Consider the following 19,560-nt stretch of genomic DNA (forward strand, 5'->3'; position numbering starts at 1 on the left):
TGGGTTTACGTTTTAAACATAAAAAAAAAACAAAACAAAAGATGAATCTCATTTGGCACCTCTTCTCAGATCTAACATCTAAGCCAACATCAAAGTCTTGCAACCTTGACATCTTCCCTAATAAAAAAGGATCAGGAGCATCGATTGTGGAAAACTCACTTCATCTTACACAAGTATAAGCTGTTAATCAGAGGCGGATCTAACAACTGCTGGGAGAAAATTTTGGAGGTTGGGGTTAATCTAGCATATTCATTGTGTAAATGTTTGATTTTGACCAATAACAATCCTATTAAACAACTAACTTGACCCCAACCCAATCAACCTTAATTAACAAAAGTGATGTAACTATGCAGACATCTCAAGCACGGCTCCTCACTTCTCTTCTCACATATGACGTATGTTAAGGGTGGTAACTGGTAAGACATAACATGGCAATACTTTGGGTTGGTTCTGATCCATCTTGTCAAAGCATGGCTCTTTCTGCAATCTGCATAGTGAATAATTTTCACGTTCATGTATTTATTAAAACGACGGTCTTCATTATTCATTTATTCCATGTCCTATAGCTCAGAGATGGATGTTGGTAACGGCCTGCCCAGCAGCTATTAGGAGAAAATAATAGGGGTCATGCTAAATTTTTTTATCCATCGAGCAATTTTTTGTTTTACAACCTTAGCCCAGTCATAGACTTATAGTTACCCTAATTTGTAATGACCTAACAAGGCAGACATCATAATTAAACTCCAAACACGTTTTCTTCGTTTGTTCTTCTCATTTTACTCGGATCCTCTCCCAAAAATATTTGTTGCTCTATTTTCTATTGCACAACTAAATTGTTCGGTTCTTCTATCACTTTGCACACGAAAAATAAATGAAAAAGAGAATGAGGTAAAATAAAATTCAAAGTATAGTATTCTTATTTGATTCTTACTAATGTTCTTCTTATTAATTCGTATTGGATTAATTGATTCTTATTTGATTCTTACTTATATCAGTTTTTATTGATGAGTAGTTTGTAAAAGTTGTTTTTTACCTTATCAAGAATTTACATTACTGTTGATGAATTTTTTTCCGCCCGGGTAACTTTTGGGCATTAGATCTGTCACTGCTGCTAACTAGAATACGCTGGAGATGTATATGGCAGATGAAGATTTATGGAAGCAACTAGCTCTATTTGATATGACGATGAGGATTGTGAGGGTGATTTAAGGAAGAAATCACGGACGTGATTTGTGGGATTTGTGGGAATGATTTATTGGGTTATATATAAAGCAGATTATGTGTAATAACAATCAAGATACAATTTACCTGTATACAATTTAACATGGCATCAGAGCCAATTTTTTTGGAGCCTCTGTTTTTTTTTCTGGGTTTCCACTGCATTTTTTTCCGTGGAACTGGCCCGAATTCTGTGGTCTTGGTTGTCAATGTAGGTTCACCAATAGTGCAGGTGCACCCAAGACATTCTCAAATCCGTTTTTTATTCTTTTGTGTTTCCGCTGCATCAATCCTGAGTTTTTTCATTTTCAATGGGTTTTGTAGACAACACAGAGAGTTCTCAGATCAATAATGTTCCACAATTTGAAGTATCTGTCAAGAATTCTGAAAGTGGTTCTTTTGGGGGCGCCAAACTCAATGGGACCAATTTCCGTAAATGGATGAGAATTATGGCCGCTCATCTTCGAGGCATGCACAAGATGAGGCATGTAATCGGAGTAACTACGGCTCCTAGTGAAGATGATATTGTGGCCTACACTAAGTGGGACGACGATGATGGTCTTGTCATGTCAGTCTTGTGGAAAGCTATGAATGACGAGATCGTTGATCTGGTGGAGGCCTGTAGCACTGCGTAGGCAATATGGCAAACACTGGAAGGCTTACATACTAATGACTCCGATTTCATACATGTTCATGAATTAATATGCACAGTTTTGGTGATGCAACAGGATGGGCAACCGGTGGCGCAATATTTCACCAAACTGAAAAATATTTGGGCTGAAATTGATATGAAACGTCCTTACATGATCAAGAATCAGGAGGATATTGTTTGGTACTAAAAAGAGAAGGAGCTTGAGCGCGTTCATCATTTCCTGAAAGATCATGATGCAAAGCATAACAGTGTGAAAAAAGAATTGCTCAGAAAGATCGAACCCCATAGCATAATCACCACTTTCACATATATCCGTACGGATGAGTCTCAACATGCGAGTCTTCATCAGGCACAAGTTGTAGTTTCCAGTCTTACTGTTCATGCTAGATCTCCCGCACCATCGCGTCCGCTAGCAACTTTGACTCCACTTCATCAGCAAGGCCCACCACTAGACTTCGGGAATCAACCTCGTCCTCCTTGTTCTAATTGTCATGATACTAACCATGCTCGTGCGACTTGTTGGAAGTTGTATCCACACCTTAGGCCTAAGAGTCCTAATTATCGTCCCAAGGTAAAAACAACTATTCAATTCATCCACGAACCGGATATCTATGGTGTGGTTGGACATGATCATCATACAGCAGGAGGAGCAACACTTACCGCATCCATAGCTGGTCGTGGTAAAATTGGTATGGTTTTAAATATTTCTAACTTTGTTGGTTTTGATACATGGATTATTGATTCTGGTGCGTCTGATCATATGACTTATGAAAAATCTTATTTTACCATATTGTCTCATCCACCAGTATCCTATGTTACTAATGCTAATGGTGATGCCTTTCCCGTGTTAGGGACATGGTCATTTCTTATTACTCCCACTATAGAACTTCACAATGTGCTATATGTACCTGCTTTATCTCATCATTTGATATCTGTCCCACAATTGAACGCTGACGCTAAGTGTTCTGTGACATTTTTTCATATGTATGAGATATTTCAGGATCTTCTCACCGGGGAGTTCATTGGTCGGGGGTATCTGAGGGGCAGGTTGTTTCATCTGGATCAGACATATGCGGGGGAGAAACCAGGGGTACAGTCTCAGACTGCTTTAATCTCCACTTCTGACAAGCTAAGTGAAGTTTGGTTATGACATCATCGCTTAGGGCATCCATCTTTTAGTGTTATGAAACAATCCATGCCTACTTTGTTTATTAGTGTGGCTGAGTCCTCTTTACGTTGTGAGACATGTGTTTTGGGTAATAGTCATCGATCTACTTATTCCCCTAATACTTCTAATAAAAGTACTATTCCTTTTGAATTAATTCATTTTGATGTTTGGGGACCCTCCAAAGAGTCTATTATGTCCGGAATGCGGTATTATGTGTCCTTTATTGATGATTGCACACGTCTTTCATGGATTATTCTTCTTAAAACCAAATATGAGGTTTTTTCGGCTTTTCAAGCCTTCTATACCACTGTCCAAACCCAATATAATGCCACAATTAGAGTTCTTTGTTCTGATAATGGGGGGGGGAATATGTGAATCATGTCTTTCAGGAGTTTTTTTTATCACACACGGAATTGTTCATCAAACAACATGTCCTTACACACCTGAGCAGAATGACGTTTCTGAAAGGAAAAATTGTCATTTACTTGATATGGCTCGGTGTATTCATTTTAGTGCCCATATGCCTAAATACATTTAGGGTAATGCTGTCATAACTTCCGCCCACCTCATTAATCGTCTTCCATCTCGTGTCCTTCAGGGATAAGTTCCATATGAGGTGTTTGCATCTCATGTCACATTACCCTCTTTCATACTCTTCTTGCCCGTGTTTTCGGCTGTGTTACTTTTGTCCATCTTCCACAACATCAGCGGTCTAAGTTGGATGTCCGGGCAGTTAAATGTGTGTTTGTTGGATATGGCGGACATCAGAAAGGGTACCGATGCTATCATCCACCTACTAGGAAGTACTATGTCACTATGGATGTTACTTTTTTTTAGGATATGAGCTATTTTACCTCTTCTGATACTGCTCTTCAGGGGAGAATTCATATTTTGAAGAGCTGTATCATGGAGAGGGGGAGACCAGTGAGCCTATACATATGTCGGGTTCCGTTGAGATTACCAATTTGTCAGCTACACATGCACCACTAGATGATTCCGGTATAATCACTCTGGAGATTCAGGAATCAGAAGATGACAACACAACTGCCCCTCATGTCTCCCGTACTGATGTTTATCCACCTGACCAATGCTCTCTTGGTACAGAAGATCACTCATCTGAGATTAATCATTCTATTGGGACTAATACTAGTGAGGCTAATAGTAGACAATATGTCTTGCCAAATAGGTCTACTCGGGGTCAGCCAACAAAAAAAATATGAACCTACCCTTCAGGCTAAAGCAAAGTATCATGTGACAAATTTTATATCTACCAAAAGATTGTCTAAGTCATACGAGTCATTTGTGAATCAAATATCCACTGTATCAGTACCTAACAAAGTGCATGATGCATTTTGAGATCCAAAATGCAGGAAAGCAATGGATGAAGAGATTGAAGCATTACAAAAGAACAATACTTGGGATCTTGTATCTCCACCACATGGCAAGAAGGTGGTAGGATGTCGTTGGGTGTTTATAGTGAAGCATAATCCAGATGGGTTAGTGAGCCGGTATAAAGCACACCTAGTAGCAAAGAGGTTCACCCAGACGTATGGCATAGACTATGATGAGACATTTGCACCTGTTGCAAAGATAAACATTATTCGGGTATTGCTCTCTTTTGCTGCTAACTTAAACTGCCCATTTAGACAGTTTGATGTTAAGAATGCATTCCTTCATGGAGAACTAACATAGGAAGTATACATGAATCTTACACCCTGATATGTGGCCGCTTCTCCAAGTAACTTTCTATGCAGATTGAGAAAGTCTTTGTATAGTCTTAAACAGTCACCTCGTGCTTGGTTTGGAAGATTCTCACAGTTCATGAGGAAAATTAACTACAGACAGAGTAATTCAGACCACACATTCTTTCTCAAACATTAACAAGGGAGGGTAACAGCCCTAATTATATATGTTGATGATATGATAGTTACTGGAAATGATACTGTTGAGGTGGATAGATTACAGAAACAGCTAGCCACAGAGTTTGAGACGAAGGACCTAGGTACACTCAAGTACTTCTTGGGCATTGAGATAGCCTGTGGAAGTGATGGTATTTCTTTGTGTCAGAGGAAGTACATCCTTGATATACTAACAGAGACATGTATGTTAGATTGCACTCCCATTGATACTCCTATTGAGCAGAACCATCGATTAGCAGAGTATCCAGATCAAGTGCCTATTGAAAAACCTTGTTATCAGAGGCTAGTTGGACGCCTAATTTATTTATCACATACTAGACCAGATGTTGCGTATGCAGTAAGTGTAGTGAGTCAGTTCATGCATAATCCCAGTGTGGACCACATGGATGCTGTTGTAAGGATTTTGAGGTACTTGAAGTCAGCTCCAGGGAGAGGAGTAATGTTCTATAATCACAATAATATCCTTGAGGTTGGTGGCTTCACAGATGCAGACTGGGCTGAAAATATTACAGATCGGAGATCCCCATCAGGGTACTTTACCTTTGTTGGAGGTAATCTTGTTACATGGAAGAGTAAGAAATAAAAAGTGGTAGCTCGATCTAGTGCTGAAGCATAATACAGAGGTATGGCTCAAGGAGTGTACGAATTGTTATGGCTTAGAAATTTGCTACAAGACTTGGATATTAAGTCTAAGTGTGCTATGAAGCTGTACTGTGACAAAAAGGTAGCTATTGATATCTCACAGAATCCTGTGCAACATGATCATACAAAACATGTGGAGGTTGATCGTCACTTTATAAAGGAGAAGCTAGACGCGAAGATCATTAGTTTTCCTTTTGTTCCTACAAAAGAGCAATTTGCCGATATGCTCACAAAAAGAGTGTCTAAGAATGTCTTTTATGACTCACTTAGCAAGTTGGGCATGGTTGATGTGTATGCGCCAACTTGTGGGGGTGTTTGAGCGTGATTTAAGGAAGAAATCACATACGTGATTTTTGGGATTTGTGGGAATGATTTATTGGGTTATATAGAACAAATTATGTGTAATAACGATCAAGATACAATTTACCTATATACAATTTAACTAGAATGAGGGACTATATCAAGATATGTTGATATGATACTGGGTGAAGCACTCTGTTGGTCTATGCAGTTATGGTTATAGAGTTAAAATAAGTAAACGGGAACATGGAGGAGAATGAAGATGAATCAATAAAGACTTTAATATAGAGTATTGGAGTGGTAGACTTTTTTTTTTGTCAATGACTGAAGTGGTAGACTAGAAGAGTATCTCATGGTCATGCCCACGTGGGAGCTTAAGATAATTGGTGGAGTGGGGTAGTTTATTATTGTTGTGTGTGTGTGTGAGAGAGAGGGAGTGCTATGCCTAATGGGAGCAGATATACGTTGATGGATTCGTCTATGGTGCAGTACTGCATACCATACATACCGAATCAGACGGTGGATAGATGATGTCTTGAAATACACGTGGGGTGTATAGACGGTAGATTAAATGCGCTCCACCTGCACCATAGAATTTTCCTATGTTGATCGCTACATCTCCATTTGACTTCTTTTTTCTTGTGTATTTTTTAATTATATATATATTATATTTAATTAATATGTCCGTATTTAATATAAATTTTATTTCACGTATTCACATATCGTATCATATACTTGGTATCCGTGTTTCTTGGATTTCACTCATTAATTTCAGTGATATATAACGCAACTAGCCGGCCACCATCACGGGTTGACGTTGACCATCTGCCAGCAAAGACACTTGTTCAAAACTAAAAAGACAAGGGAAACAATGCAATACTAAGTAGCTTAGCTGGAAGAATAATAGATCATCCACAAAAGATCTAGAACTTTGACCTAGCTAGCCAGTTTGCAAGCCTTGAAGCGTACTCTGAAGTATATTCACTTGAAGTGAAGTGTAGGCATTAATTGTGATAGAGAGGATGATTGTCACTTGCTTAGAGTTAGTGGCATGGGGGTGGTAATTGAGATTTGACTATCTGAGACACCTTCTGTAACAGTAACCGGAAGGCAGTACCTTAACCTGAGTTCACATAATCGATTACGCCACTCGAATGACTCGATCCACAATCGCTGGAGGAGGTCAGTTCGATTAGCAGCAGCTATAGGTTCATTAGGTTGCAAAAGTCTTCCAATGCATATGGCTTGGTTGAACGGTTGGTCATGATCAAGGGACGATGACTCAATTATACGACGACGTTTTGGTAAACCTAGTTTCTACCTAGATCGAAGTTGTTGAACACTTGAACCCACCGGCGGATCCAGCCATGCAACTTTTTTAGATAAAAAATTACTATATTAGTGCTATCTTAAAGAAAATAAGAAAATATGTATGTACAAAATTGTGTTCTTGGCATAAGTGGCGGAACATGAGAAAAGATTTCGAAGGGACTAAATTTTTATTCAGTGGCGGTAACAATGAATTAATTCTGCCGGATGAGCAATTTACACTAAATGTACCATTAATTATGATATTAACACCTAATTAAGGGGAAATAAAAAATTTCGCCGGAGGGGCCATGCACCCCTCTGGCCTCCAAGAGGTTCTGCCACTGCTTGGCATACATTTCCACTATAAAATGGTAATCTCCTTCTTAAAATATATAAAATCCTCAAATATAACTCTTCTAATCTTCTTCTCATTATATATTGAATATGAAATTTCAAGTATGAGTTATTAAGAGTTTTAATTTAATCAATTTGAGAACAATTTTGTTGGAAATTTTAATTTGTCTTTGATTTTCATAATATTCTTCTACTTTCATTCATGCTCACTTTTATTTTGAAAACTTATTAACGGCTACATTTTGCATGGTAATACATTCACACTGACAAAAAAGTTTTGGCCATTAGCTAAAGTTAAAATCCACCCTATGTTCCGATCTTAGATCCGCCACTGGTTGAACCCAGCCAACACGGCAACACACCAACGTCTGTATCCTCTACAACAATCCCACCTTTCGAAAGCTTAAATTTTGATATTAATTGAGATTAATGTATGAATGCAGCAGTTTTTGAGGAAGAGATAGTGAGTTTATGGCTTTATGCATGCTTTTTCAGTCTAGACAAAACTAGATTGCATGAGTGTTAATACCAGGCAGTAGATAGAAAAAGGGGGAAGGTCTTTGTTCTTTCATATATGTGGTTTCTTAATTTTGTGATGGCATCCTGTACACCTTGGTCACTGGCAGTAATTAATTAGGTCAATATTTCGGTGATGCCTTAACACAACTCCTCATGCAAAGGATGCAATAGTATTGACCACAGACCCGATGTATAGGTTGGAGTCCCTTTAATACCCGCCATGCATGCATGCATAAACCTTCCTTCAATGATAAACTTGACTGGCTTCAGCAACAATGTGGATGCCCTGATCTAACCTATTCAGCCATTGTAATATCTTCAACAAGACAACAGTTCACTAAAATTCAGTTCAAAATGTTGCTAAATCAAAGTAAGATCTAGAAAATAGTCAACACTGATAATGCAAGAATGTAAGAAATATCTCTCCCTCACTCACTCTCCCACTCCCTCCTTCCTCAGCACAATTTGTTGAACTGAAGCTCATGTATGGTATAATTTGAGCTAAATGCCCATCACTAATCTCTACTAGTTTGTGCAGTCAAATCCATGACAAATAGAAAGCCAGATAACCAAGATCAGAAGTAACAAGATTCCAAAAACCACCAACTTTATCTTCATGTTTTGATACCACAGCTTCCTTCTCATTTGTGTCCCTTTATTTTTGTAATCTTGGGCCTGAAAAGTGCAATAAAGATTTTAGTACTTGTACAAAAGATGAATGGCTAGGCTTTCTTTTGACTCCAATTTACCTGGGAACAAAGGTTATCGGTCTTGTCAACAAGAACAGTAAGGTTTTCCCCTCTATCAATGGCCTGAAAAGCATGCAGACAAACATGAAGCATAATATCTATAGCCTGGTCAAGTGATAATGGAGGAAAGAATCCTTTAAAATGCAACAGATCTAATAAAAGAAAGTCAAGCTATAAATGCAAGATTTTAGTTATAGTGTGTTATCTTAATGGACTGGCAAAAGTTCCACTGGTCTAGGCGAACCCCAATATAAGGAAATAACCCACATACATAAGGAAATCACCCACATTCATGATGAATCTGTAATTCGTTTTGACATCACCAATATCATGCCTCCTCTCTCTGAAGTATTTTTGTTTTACAAAATTATGTGTAAGGTTTTGAATCCACAATGAGGTCACCTGTCTAATATTTCTCTAGATTTACTAAGTTTATGCAACAGGATGTTTATAGCCTTGTTAATGGGTCCAGTATACCGATATGTAATAAATAAGCAACAAACGGATCATACATGAAACATGTTAGTTGAAGAAAAAGAAAAGACACATACTAGACTAATCAAATGAATTAACAGATCAAAGTTATGAAAGGCAACTGTTTTTACTCCTATGTTTAACCTGGATTGATTATATTCATATTTGGTTGTTCAGGAGAAAAACATTTGGGGTGTGTTAATAGCACAACCTATAATTAATATGGACTCCAATCCTTCACCAGGAAACAATAATCGTAACTCCTCTTGTCAGGTTCAACAATAAATCATCCATGCTTAATCTGGGTCAATGCTAAGAAGTATGCTCCTCCTTTTACAAAATCCTTTGCAAAATTATAAAGCACATTAGAGCATCTTATAGTCTAACACTATGGTCCTTGATTACAGTTTAGGGAAATTCATTGCATAAAGATAGATTACTCCAAAGTCCCCTACAATATAATGTCACAGCAGAAATTCCATGGGCACATGCAAACTATAATCACACTCAAAATAAGATAGAGATACAAAGAAATCAACTTTTTCTATAGTTTTAGTTTCAGATTCCTCTGTCTGACGGGGGTTAGGACGTCTGGCAGAAAGATCTCAACTTACTGCTAAGAAAAATCTTGGTGACCATGATTCAAGAGCATATCACTCCTAGCCAAAAGACTACATATAAAATACTAATCTTGAAAATATACTCATGCTTTTTCATATTATAATAAAGCTACAAAATTGCAATGACTTCCATCAATCATGGAAACTCCCATAATCACACTAGTATAAGGAAGCCGCCCATACACATAATAGCCCCTTTGACACAACAACTATGGCATCATCACCTCTCTCTAGAGTGTACTATTCTTTCACACAATTTTTTTACCCACTAGAGTTTACCAATCATAGTTCATCACGAACTTAACTGACTATACATAATCCATAACTTTCACTTATATAATCATTACCAATCTTTACCATTTGTCTCCACAACAGTGAGGACCAGATGTCCGCTAAGTAAAAATATCTAGAGAAGAAAAGAGAACAAAATTCCTTGTAGAGACATACCAAACCAGATATTCTTGGTAGAAAGCTAGAGAAAAGGGATGCTTGTTGAAATGCAGAATGGTAGATCAGTAACCAAAATAACTTCTTTAAAGACTAAGCAAATGGATTACATTTAGAGATTAAAAGGAACACATTTAAGTAATCACAGTTGATTTACCTTGTCAATATTCTCTAACATTATGCTTTTGACTTCTGAAACTTGCGCCTTCACTCTTAATAGCTTTTCAATCTCTTCTGCATGATCAATTATATACTTCATGTGCTCTTTCATTATTGGTCTGGAATTTTCAAGCTAATCTTAGTTGACCAGAAATCTGTTCTCAAAAGCAAAGATATTTATGTACATAATCACATAAATTCCCAATGAATAAACGTACCCAAATTCCCTGTTAAGACTTTTGGCGATAGCTGTATCTGCTTTACCACCCCCATATCTTTTCCTAAAGTCGGCTTTCACTCGTTCTAGAAATGCAATAGATATCTGTTTGCCAACTGAGTCCTTTGCAACTACACAGTACGCTGCAGATTCCATAAAAGACCTAGATATGAGTTGTCAAGAAATATAATGCATCCAAACTAAAATTAATTAATTGAAAGGTTTTGATTGGACACAGATATATGACAACAACAGATGGCAGTGTTTCTTCATTCAATTGTTTCATATTGAACTAGTACTTACGTGCCAAGCAATGAATAATAGCTAAGAAATGGATCAACTGCAGGACTATTATGACAAAGATAATATGCTTTAAAAAACTTCATTCAATGAGCTGGCATGTAACCCTAACTAAATGTCTAATTGAAGTTTGAAGGAGACCCAAGATAAAGGATACTAAATTCTCAGATAAACAAGGTTGTAAACTTAAAATTCAGTAGGGCACTGAAAGGTGATTTGTAAAATGCATGGTGTTATAATGTGACACATTCTACTACCAGAAGAATAAAAAGACCGGACATATCTCTTCTCCCAAAATCAATGTTTGAATCACAAGTTAAATATTCAATAGTGTAACTTGATAAATCTTGTTTTTTTTAATAATAATTTATCAACACCCTTAATATGTTCCTAGATCCATAAAGTTCTGTAATCACTTGCAGAAAATTCAATCTATTTTAAGAGCCTGACCAACCATAAGAAAAGTGACCTCTATACAAAACTCAATCATATCTTCAAACACCAAAACAACCCAATAACAGGCGATCTCGATTTCCATTCTTATTCTGGCACAGTTTTTAAATTAACACCTAAAAAATAATTCACGGAAGCTCAGAACACCAAGCAAAATCAGGTAGTGTCAAGTTCGGAGACCAACCACATCTCAGATCATATCTCATTGGACTAGGTCCATCTAATTCCTCATATGATTGAAAACAATAACAACCGGAAACAGTGAGATTAAATTAGACACACAAAATAGATCCATACAGCACACAACATCACATACTAGGTGGTATTGCAAAGTTTAATGGAAAACACTTGATATTACCTTGAGAAATAGTAATTTAGCACTGATCGCTGCATTTTATCTTAAGCATAAACATCTAATCCCACTCTAACAATATAAAATTTAATACTTTACTGTCCACAAAAGATTTGTAGTCAATGGAGCAGTTGTCTGCTAAGAGTACAGCGGAAAATAGCATAACCTTGTCAAACAAACAATAGCTATAGAACACCACAGGACTTGTACCAAAAAATAACATGCCAGTACATAACTTCTAGATGAACTTGCATCTTACCCTCAATACATATGACCAACGGATACAGAGACATAAGATCAGAACTGATAATATTCTGATGCATTTTAGAAGAGGACCTAAAGCCTAAAGGTAACGGATATTCATGTACATACAGGCAAGGGTTTGAAAAGTGAAAAATATATGGTAAAGGATGCTCATTTTAAGGCAATGGTAAATTCACAACTACATCCAATGAAATCCTTTCTGTAATGTGCAGGTACAGATTCTACTGACAGATGAACAAAAAGGAAAGAGCGACACAAAATAAGCGAATTACATAGCTAGCTTTCTTCTCCTAAAGTAAGTTAAGAAGTTAAAGTCAAAACACTAGTTGAATTTCCACTTTGAGCTTCTTCAATTAACATATACAAGTAATGCAAGGACTTTGTTTCAAGCGCTTCATACATCCTCAAAATTATATAAACACTTGCATGGTTCCATCCTTACTAAGAATTATCCAACGCTAGTCTATATACTACAGTCAGCTAATTTCCAAGCCTACTACTAGATTGATCTACTAAACTGAGCTCAAAACAAGTCCAATTTATAATTTCTGAAAAATCAAATACCAAGAACCGAAACTCAAATTCCTCCCTCTTTCCCACACCTTTCTAAGCAATCAAACATCTAAAAAGGTCCAAACATTATGAGAAGATCACAAAACCAAGACAAACCCAGTTCAACAAGTTCACAAATTTTCACCATTTCTCTAAAAACCAATCACAACCCAGATCATATCCCTCAGTTTCAAACTAGATCCAACTACTTCCGCATGCAAATTAAAGAATGGGAATTGAATGATACCGTAGCCATCTTCAACGAGGAAATTGAAGGTGTGGTGATCGCAGTTGTAGGTGAACTTGTTGTTGGTGGAGGGCAGTCTCTGGAGGCACTGAGCCGCAATCGCCGGGAAATTTCCGGTGAACTCGGTGTACTCGGCCAAGATCATTATGCCTCTGGCCACGAAGCTGTATATGAACGATTCCTGACTCATTTGGCCTCCACTGAGTCACCTCGGAACTGGACCAGAGAGAAGAGAGAGAGAGAGAGACAATGAGAGAGCGTACGTTGTTGTTCGTTGGCTGGCAAATGTTGTTCCTTCGCTAGGAAGTAAGAATTTGCTTTTGGGGTATTAAGAAACATGAAGAAGAGTGATTAAACTAGTTAAACTAGTGGAGACAGACAGGGATTCTGGTTTGGCGCTAATGGTGGAAACGGGATGTGATAAAGAGCTTGATTAATCATTTGGTGTGGACTAAAAAGGGTCTTCAAGAACTCTGTAAAATGCTGTTCACTGCGGCAGAGGGAATGGCTACTATGCCCTTGGTGTCAACAGGGGCAACATCATCGCATGCATTATTTCTGTCTAAAATCTAAATACCGGCTCGTTATATCGATGTAACGATCGGAAATGCGAAAATCATTCCAAATGTTTATATAGAATTTCATAAAGATAACAACCAAAAATGGAACATCTTAAAAACATTAACATAAGCTATTGAAAATTGACTGTGGATGGTGAGGGATTCAATAATGAAATTGCAATAAAGAGGGATGATTAAAGAGATCAACACAAGTTTATTGATTAAGAATGACCAATAGGGATGATTAAGGAAATTCCTGGTTGCGAGGTTTTCTTTTCTATGGTGTCTATTTTCTCTAACTCGATTGTACAGTTAGAAAACTAAAATTTATATTGTGAATTAAGAAGCTAATGAAATTGAGTATCAATTTGTGTGGTCTAGATAATTCATTCGTGCACATATCCGGACCAAGATTAAATAAAACTTAATAGCTAATAAATGGAATCATTCAGTGCAAAATACACATTTCACGCTCCCGAACAATCAAAACAGAACAGTCACATTGATGTTGGTGTAGGAGAAAAATCATATCACAAGTGAGGTGGACGCCGCAAGGATTCTCAATTGGTTATAGCTCACTCCAACCCTAAACCATTCAGTGTAGACGATGTAGCAGTTGAAACACGTCTTACCGACAGATTGTGGGAGGAGGTCACGAGTTTTAAGTTTATGCGCCAAGAAAGTAAAATGCGAGATGGGGGAAATGAGGTCAAACACAAAACAGAGTGGGTTGCTGTAGACTTAGTTCAGTAGGATGCTTCGCGAATCTACCTTATACCCTACACAAAATCGTCGATTACGAAGAGTCTCCTATCAAACACATCAACATCCCCAAATTCAAATTTCAAGTCCTCTCTCTCTCTCTCTCTCTCTCTCTCTCTCAAACTCAGGTACCCCAAAACCCCCGAGCTTCAATACTTCAAACGGACACTTACAAACCCCCCAAGAAATTGTTCTGATCTGAAATGGCCAGCTCCGATTCCACTCTCTCTCTTCCTCCATCGGCTCCCCTCCCCCTCGCTCCTCCTCCGCTTTCCACCGTACGGCTCCCTTTGCTTTCTTCTCTCCGTTATTTCTTTTAACTTTTGTTCGTTTTGGTGTAAAAAGATCTGTGAAGTTGAAACTTGTGTGATTGCAGACAACGAAGGAGAATCTGACACCAGTTTCCTGCAAGATTGAGGTAACCCAACAACGTTGTTGCTCTATTTTGACACAGGATTAACTTTGACACTACTAAGGATCTGCAAACTGGGCCTTTTGTTTTGTTTTTAATCATGTCGCCTGTTGTCTTTGTTATTAGGAACTGAATGAATCGAGGTCTGAGCTTCTTGGCAGAATTCAAGGCTTGAAGAAGGTGAGCATTGTCCCCACCCTTTTTTTTTCCTTACAATTTATGTTTATTGAAGAATGATTTTTGAGGCCTAAGTTGGTTATTAATGGTGTTGGTTTGAGTGATTAGGATTTGCAAACATGGAGGTCAAAGCTAGACTCACAAGTGAAGGTCTACCGCGATGTAAGTGTTTATATAACTTAACTCTTGAAATAACAAGCATTTGGATTCTGCTTTCTATATTCTCTATGGGATGAGGTATTCCTTGAATATTCTGGTGATTGAAGAATGAAGATGGAATCCGGGTGCTTGTTCTCTGGCAATTTTCAGTGTATCTGCAACTCTTATTTATGTGATTGTACAATTGCTGAGGTGGAGAGTTAAATTTGTGAGGTGTTCTCTTGGAACATTGATTCATTGTGTTCATTGAAGAATGATGTAGCTCTTAATTTAGAAATTTTGTAGTTGTGCTAGGCTACGTCACTTAGACGGGTCAGAATGTATACTGCAATTTAGCCCTTGGTTTCAATGCACCTGAACGATCTCACTATTAAAATTAGTTTCTCAATATGATCGATTTGATGATGTATGTGTGGGTGACCACATGAGAGTGAACTCTAAGAGTAAATGAGAGTATAGTAGGTGGACAGTCAATCTGTTTCTTTTCTCAACTTTCCTGTGACCAACATTATCTTGATTTTCCACTGTCAGTGTTCATCTTTCTACATTTGGACATAAACTCGGCTGGTGGTGTCTCATGGATATTTGCTATAGTAGTATTTTTTAAGAAGAAATTTCTATATGGTACCTTAGTAGCACAAATATAGAAGGTGCCTGAAATGGCCAAAGCTAAACATGGTAATCCATTTAAGTCATCAATTTGGTGCCCCAATTTAACTCATTCAAAAAATATTAACCATTTTTCAGAATGCTTATGAGTTGTGTATTTGAAGAACTTATTCCTATAGAGTAGGGAATTCTTTTCTGTTAGTTTTTTTGTTTTCATTTTTGATGCTGTTGGCTGTGTTTCAAATTATGTATTCTCATGGTTGCTGAATCATATGCAACTCTTGATGCAATTTTCTCTTGCCAGGAACTTTCAGAACTCAAGCAATCGCTCAACACTGAAGTGGAGCAGCTTCGATCAGTGAGTGTTGCTCTGGAAACTCTTGTGCGTTCCAAAATTCATTTTAAAAGTGTATTAAATCAACTTGTTGAACTGAAACTAGGAATTTCAAGAATTGAGGACCACTCTTCAGCAGCAGCAAGATGATGTAACTACTAGTCTCCAGAAATTTGGGGTATGTTCTCTTATGTTGTCTATTTGTTCCTTTTGATTGCTCACTATTACTGTAATGTTGAGCGCAGATCATTTAACATTTTAATTTCTGCAGCTACATAATGTGAAAGACGATACCAAGGCTGACGTATCAACCCCAGAGGACGAAAAATTAGATGTAACAACCGTAGAGGATAATGTCAAAGAAGCTGAAAGCTAGACGGGTCTTATCGTTGAGCAGACACCATTTGTGTTGATTCCTGAAGGAAAGATGACTATGAATCTGTTTGTTGTGTCTATCTAGTTAAAAATCGGCCATAACCTTGTTGTCTTTCATAAAGAATTATCTTCTGAACCAAATCATGTGGAATTCTGTCTACTAAATTTGAAGGAGCTCTTGAAGCAACTTTTGCCCCACTCAAAATTGTGGATTGCCATTTACTACTGATCTATATATCATAATATCATATTGTGTTTTGCAAGTGCCTTCTGAAACGAATTGAATGGACTTTGAGACAGTCGGATTGAGTTGGTGTGCCATTAACAAGCTTCTATACTATGACGAACATCAATGTGCATCATTGTGACACGTCCAATGTCAATGGCCATCTATGCCATGTTCATAGTCTTGCCTAATGATATGAATTTCCTCTTTCATCAGTTCTGCACTGCACTGAAGACAGAGCTGGTAACACTGCAATTTCCAAGGGTTTATCTAGCTTCCCGTTCTACCTTAATGAAAACTAGAGGGATTGTTGGGATATATATGATCTTCCTTTAGGGGCTTCATTGCTGTTGTAATTTATAAACAAACCCTCCAAAGTTGGGAACTTGCAATACTGTTTTAGCTGTAGTCTTGCTGAGTTGTTAGTCTTGCTAAAGGCATTATGCTGTTAAATTGATGGCCAACCTTCTACAAGATATCAAAGCTCATATCTGTACCTGTCTGAGTGTTGTAAGACCATCCACGGTGATTTTTAGACGCAATTTCTGCTAAAATAGGTAAAAAGATTACCACATAGGAGAAAACTCCAAAACTCCAATTCCACATCCAGTTAAAAAACCTTCCTATGTCAAGTGACAGATTTCCCTGCATCCATATATTTAACCACTCTGAACTTAGTGCCTCTAGTGATAAGAAACTATCTGGTTGTCTTCAATTAGATGCAAAATCCATATGATCCAATTTAACAGCATATACTTTAGAGAAATAGATGGCTAGCCATCAGGGGCAGATCTAGGATCCGAACGTAAAAAAGTTTTTGCCGGTACAAATATATAATCATGCAAACTGTAGACGTTAATGAGTCTTTAAAAGTAAAAATAAGTGTAAATAAATGTAGAACAATATTCTTAAATTCAATGACAAATTAAAATACTCTAACAAATTTTATTCGCAAAATGATTAGATTAGATTGAAATGTAAGAACTCATACTTGCAATTTTAAATTTAATATATAGAATAACAACTAATAAGAATATTATAAGAGTTATACTTGATAATTTTCAATAATTTAAGAAGAATAAGGTCATGTAGGAGAAATGCATATTAAAAATCCAATTCTATACATATATAAATAATTGTTTTGGCTAACACATATATACATGTAGTAAAAAATTTGGGATGAAAAATCTTGCATGGGCTCTAAGCAAGCTTTGGGCTGGATCCGCCCTTGCCAGCCATCCTATAATATAGAAAGTAACTGACACTCATTGCCTGTGGAAAGTTTCAAGCTTAGTACAAAGTTGAGATCACAGGTTACTACAAAAGTAAGCTTCAAGAAGAAAGTCTACCCCTTTTCAACCAAGAAAATCCGGTATCCGACGACCACTCGTGAGTTGCGACGGCACCCAGCATAGCACCAATTGTCAGTATAGAACCAAACATGGAGAAACTTCCAGGGGCAGGACATTCTACAGTGTCAAGCCAAGCGGAATTGCCTAGCCATATAGCGTAAGTCACTATCTCCAACCTCCAATTAAGACTAAATATAACGATGAAAGTTGAATTTAGACATTATATACAAGACTTTCAGTCCTAGCAAGATATGAAATATCAACTACAATAATTCAGTTTTTTTTTATTGTCAGCTTTAAGCCTTTAACCACGTAGTCTTATCTCCAGTCAAATAATCCATTAATCGAGCCGAAACTCTACATTTTTTAGTTATTCGCTAATTTATGTTATCCTTGAACTCACATCTCTAACAATCAATTTATCTTTGTTGTAATTTTTTTATGGCAAACATACTATGTTTTATAAATTTTATGTGGCATGAATAACCATTACGTATTTCAAAAAAATTGAAATGCATTAACAAAGAGACCTATAGAAGAAAACCCTAGGAGCGTCGTTCCCCTTTGGTCGCTCAAATACCTAGCTTGTCTAGGTTGTATTTAGGTGGTGATTAACCTTCCTATCCTTGATCTCTCCCTCAATTATCCCCTCTCCATGGAAAACCTAGACATTATCTCCCACAGCTTTGCACAACAACTCGCTATTACAAGCCAGGAAGCTTTCGACATCTCTAATGTTCATGATGATGATGATGACGCGGTAGGTTTTGGCCAAGCGTTCCTCTTAGCACGGCCATTGGACCTTCGTTCGCACTTCAGGAGACTTTGGACACTTGAAGGTTCCTTCTAAGTACAAGCCCGACCACCGGATCATCTTCTCTTTGTGTTCAATCATGGCAAAAGCACCAAGAGAGTGATGAACGAGGGGCCTTGCTGCTATGGCAGGGCACCAGTCTTCTTCCAGGATTATGATGGGGTTGTTGACATCCATTTCGTTTCGACAGATCTCATCTCCTTTTGGTTTTATCTGAAAAATATTCCTCCATTTTTTTAGAAACCAAATCGGATCAAAACAGTGGCCATGATTGCTAGCAAGACTCCTCCTCAGCTAAAGAAGATCCCTGGTGATCAAGTTCTTGCATACATGTATGTTGGTGCACCTCCTACCCTTAGCTCCAAGGGCAAGGAACAGATATGAGGCTATGGTCTCTGTTAGTTGTTTTCTTTTTCATTTGTTATGTTTTGTTTTGAACTCTAGTTTTGGTTTTCATTTTTGCTTTGGTTGTTTTTTTCTTGTTGTTCCCATGTTGATCATGGAGTTGTCCTTATGCAAGGTGCTTATTGCTTAAATAGGTGGGCGGGATATGTGCCCTTTGGCATTTGTGTTATGAATCTTTGTCTACCTTAAAAAGGTAGTAGCAGGTGGCGTGTATAGGCCTTCCCTTAACAATACATATTAGCGGGTTTGCGATCTGAATGAAATTATTCATTATCTTCAAAAAAAATAGTCATTATATATTCTTCCTCTGTGATAAAGCACGTACAAGAAGTCATGAGCAAAAACTTAAAGCTAACATGTGACATAGAACTATTATTTAATAATAAACTCAATTATTCATAACTTTTACATATTCTACGACTTAGAGAGCGTAGTAATAAGCAACAAACTAACTAAAT

The 19,560-nt window shown here is 37.4% G+C and overlaps 2 protein-coding genes across 2 annotated transcripts; one reads left to right on the plus strand and one right to left on the minus strand.

The window, feature by feature from the left end:
- Window positions 1-8,354: 8,354 nt before the first annotated feature.
- Window positions 8,355-13,326, minus strand: LOC126791715 (vesicle-associated membrane protein 724). The gene is made up of 5 exons (XM_050518180.1): window positions 12,918-13,326; window positions 10,751-10,892; window positions 10,531-10,651; window positions 8,833-8,895; window positions 8,355-8,758 (listed from the first exon to the last, which is right to left on the minus strand). Exons 1-5 carry the CDS (start codon window positions 13,105-13,107, stop codon window positions 8,609-8,611), a joined length of 666 nt encoding a protein of 221 aa, XP_050374137.1. The 5' UTR covers window positions 13,108-13,326; the 3' UTR covers window positions 8,355-8,608.
- Window positions 13,327-14,315: 989 nt separating this feature from the next.
- Window positions 14,316-16,519, plus strand: LOC126791450 (uncharacterized). The gene is made up of 7 exons (XM_050517902.1): window positions 14,316-14,517; window positions 14,616-14,657; window positions 14,778-14,831; window positions 14,937-14,990; window positions 15,901-15,954; window positions 16,037-16,108; window positions 16,202-16,519. Exons 1-7 carry the CDS (start codon window positions 14,443-14,445, stop codon window positions 16,304-16,306), a joined length of 456 nt encoding a protein of 151 aa, XP_050373859.1. The 5' UTR covers window positions 14,316-14,442; the 3' UTR covers window positions 16,307-16,519.
- Window positions 16,520-19,560: the final 3,041 nt, after the last annotated feature.

Source organism: Argentina anserina, chromosome 4, assembly GCF_933775445.1.
Source record: "Argentina anserina chromosome 4, drPotAnse1.1, whole genome shotgun sequence".
Classification (NCBI taxonomy): Eukaryota; Viridiplantae; Streptophyta; class Magnoliopsida; order Rosales; family Rosaceae; genus Argentina; species Argentina anserina.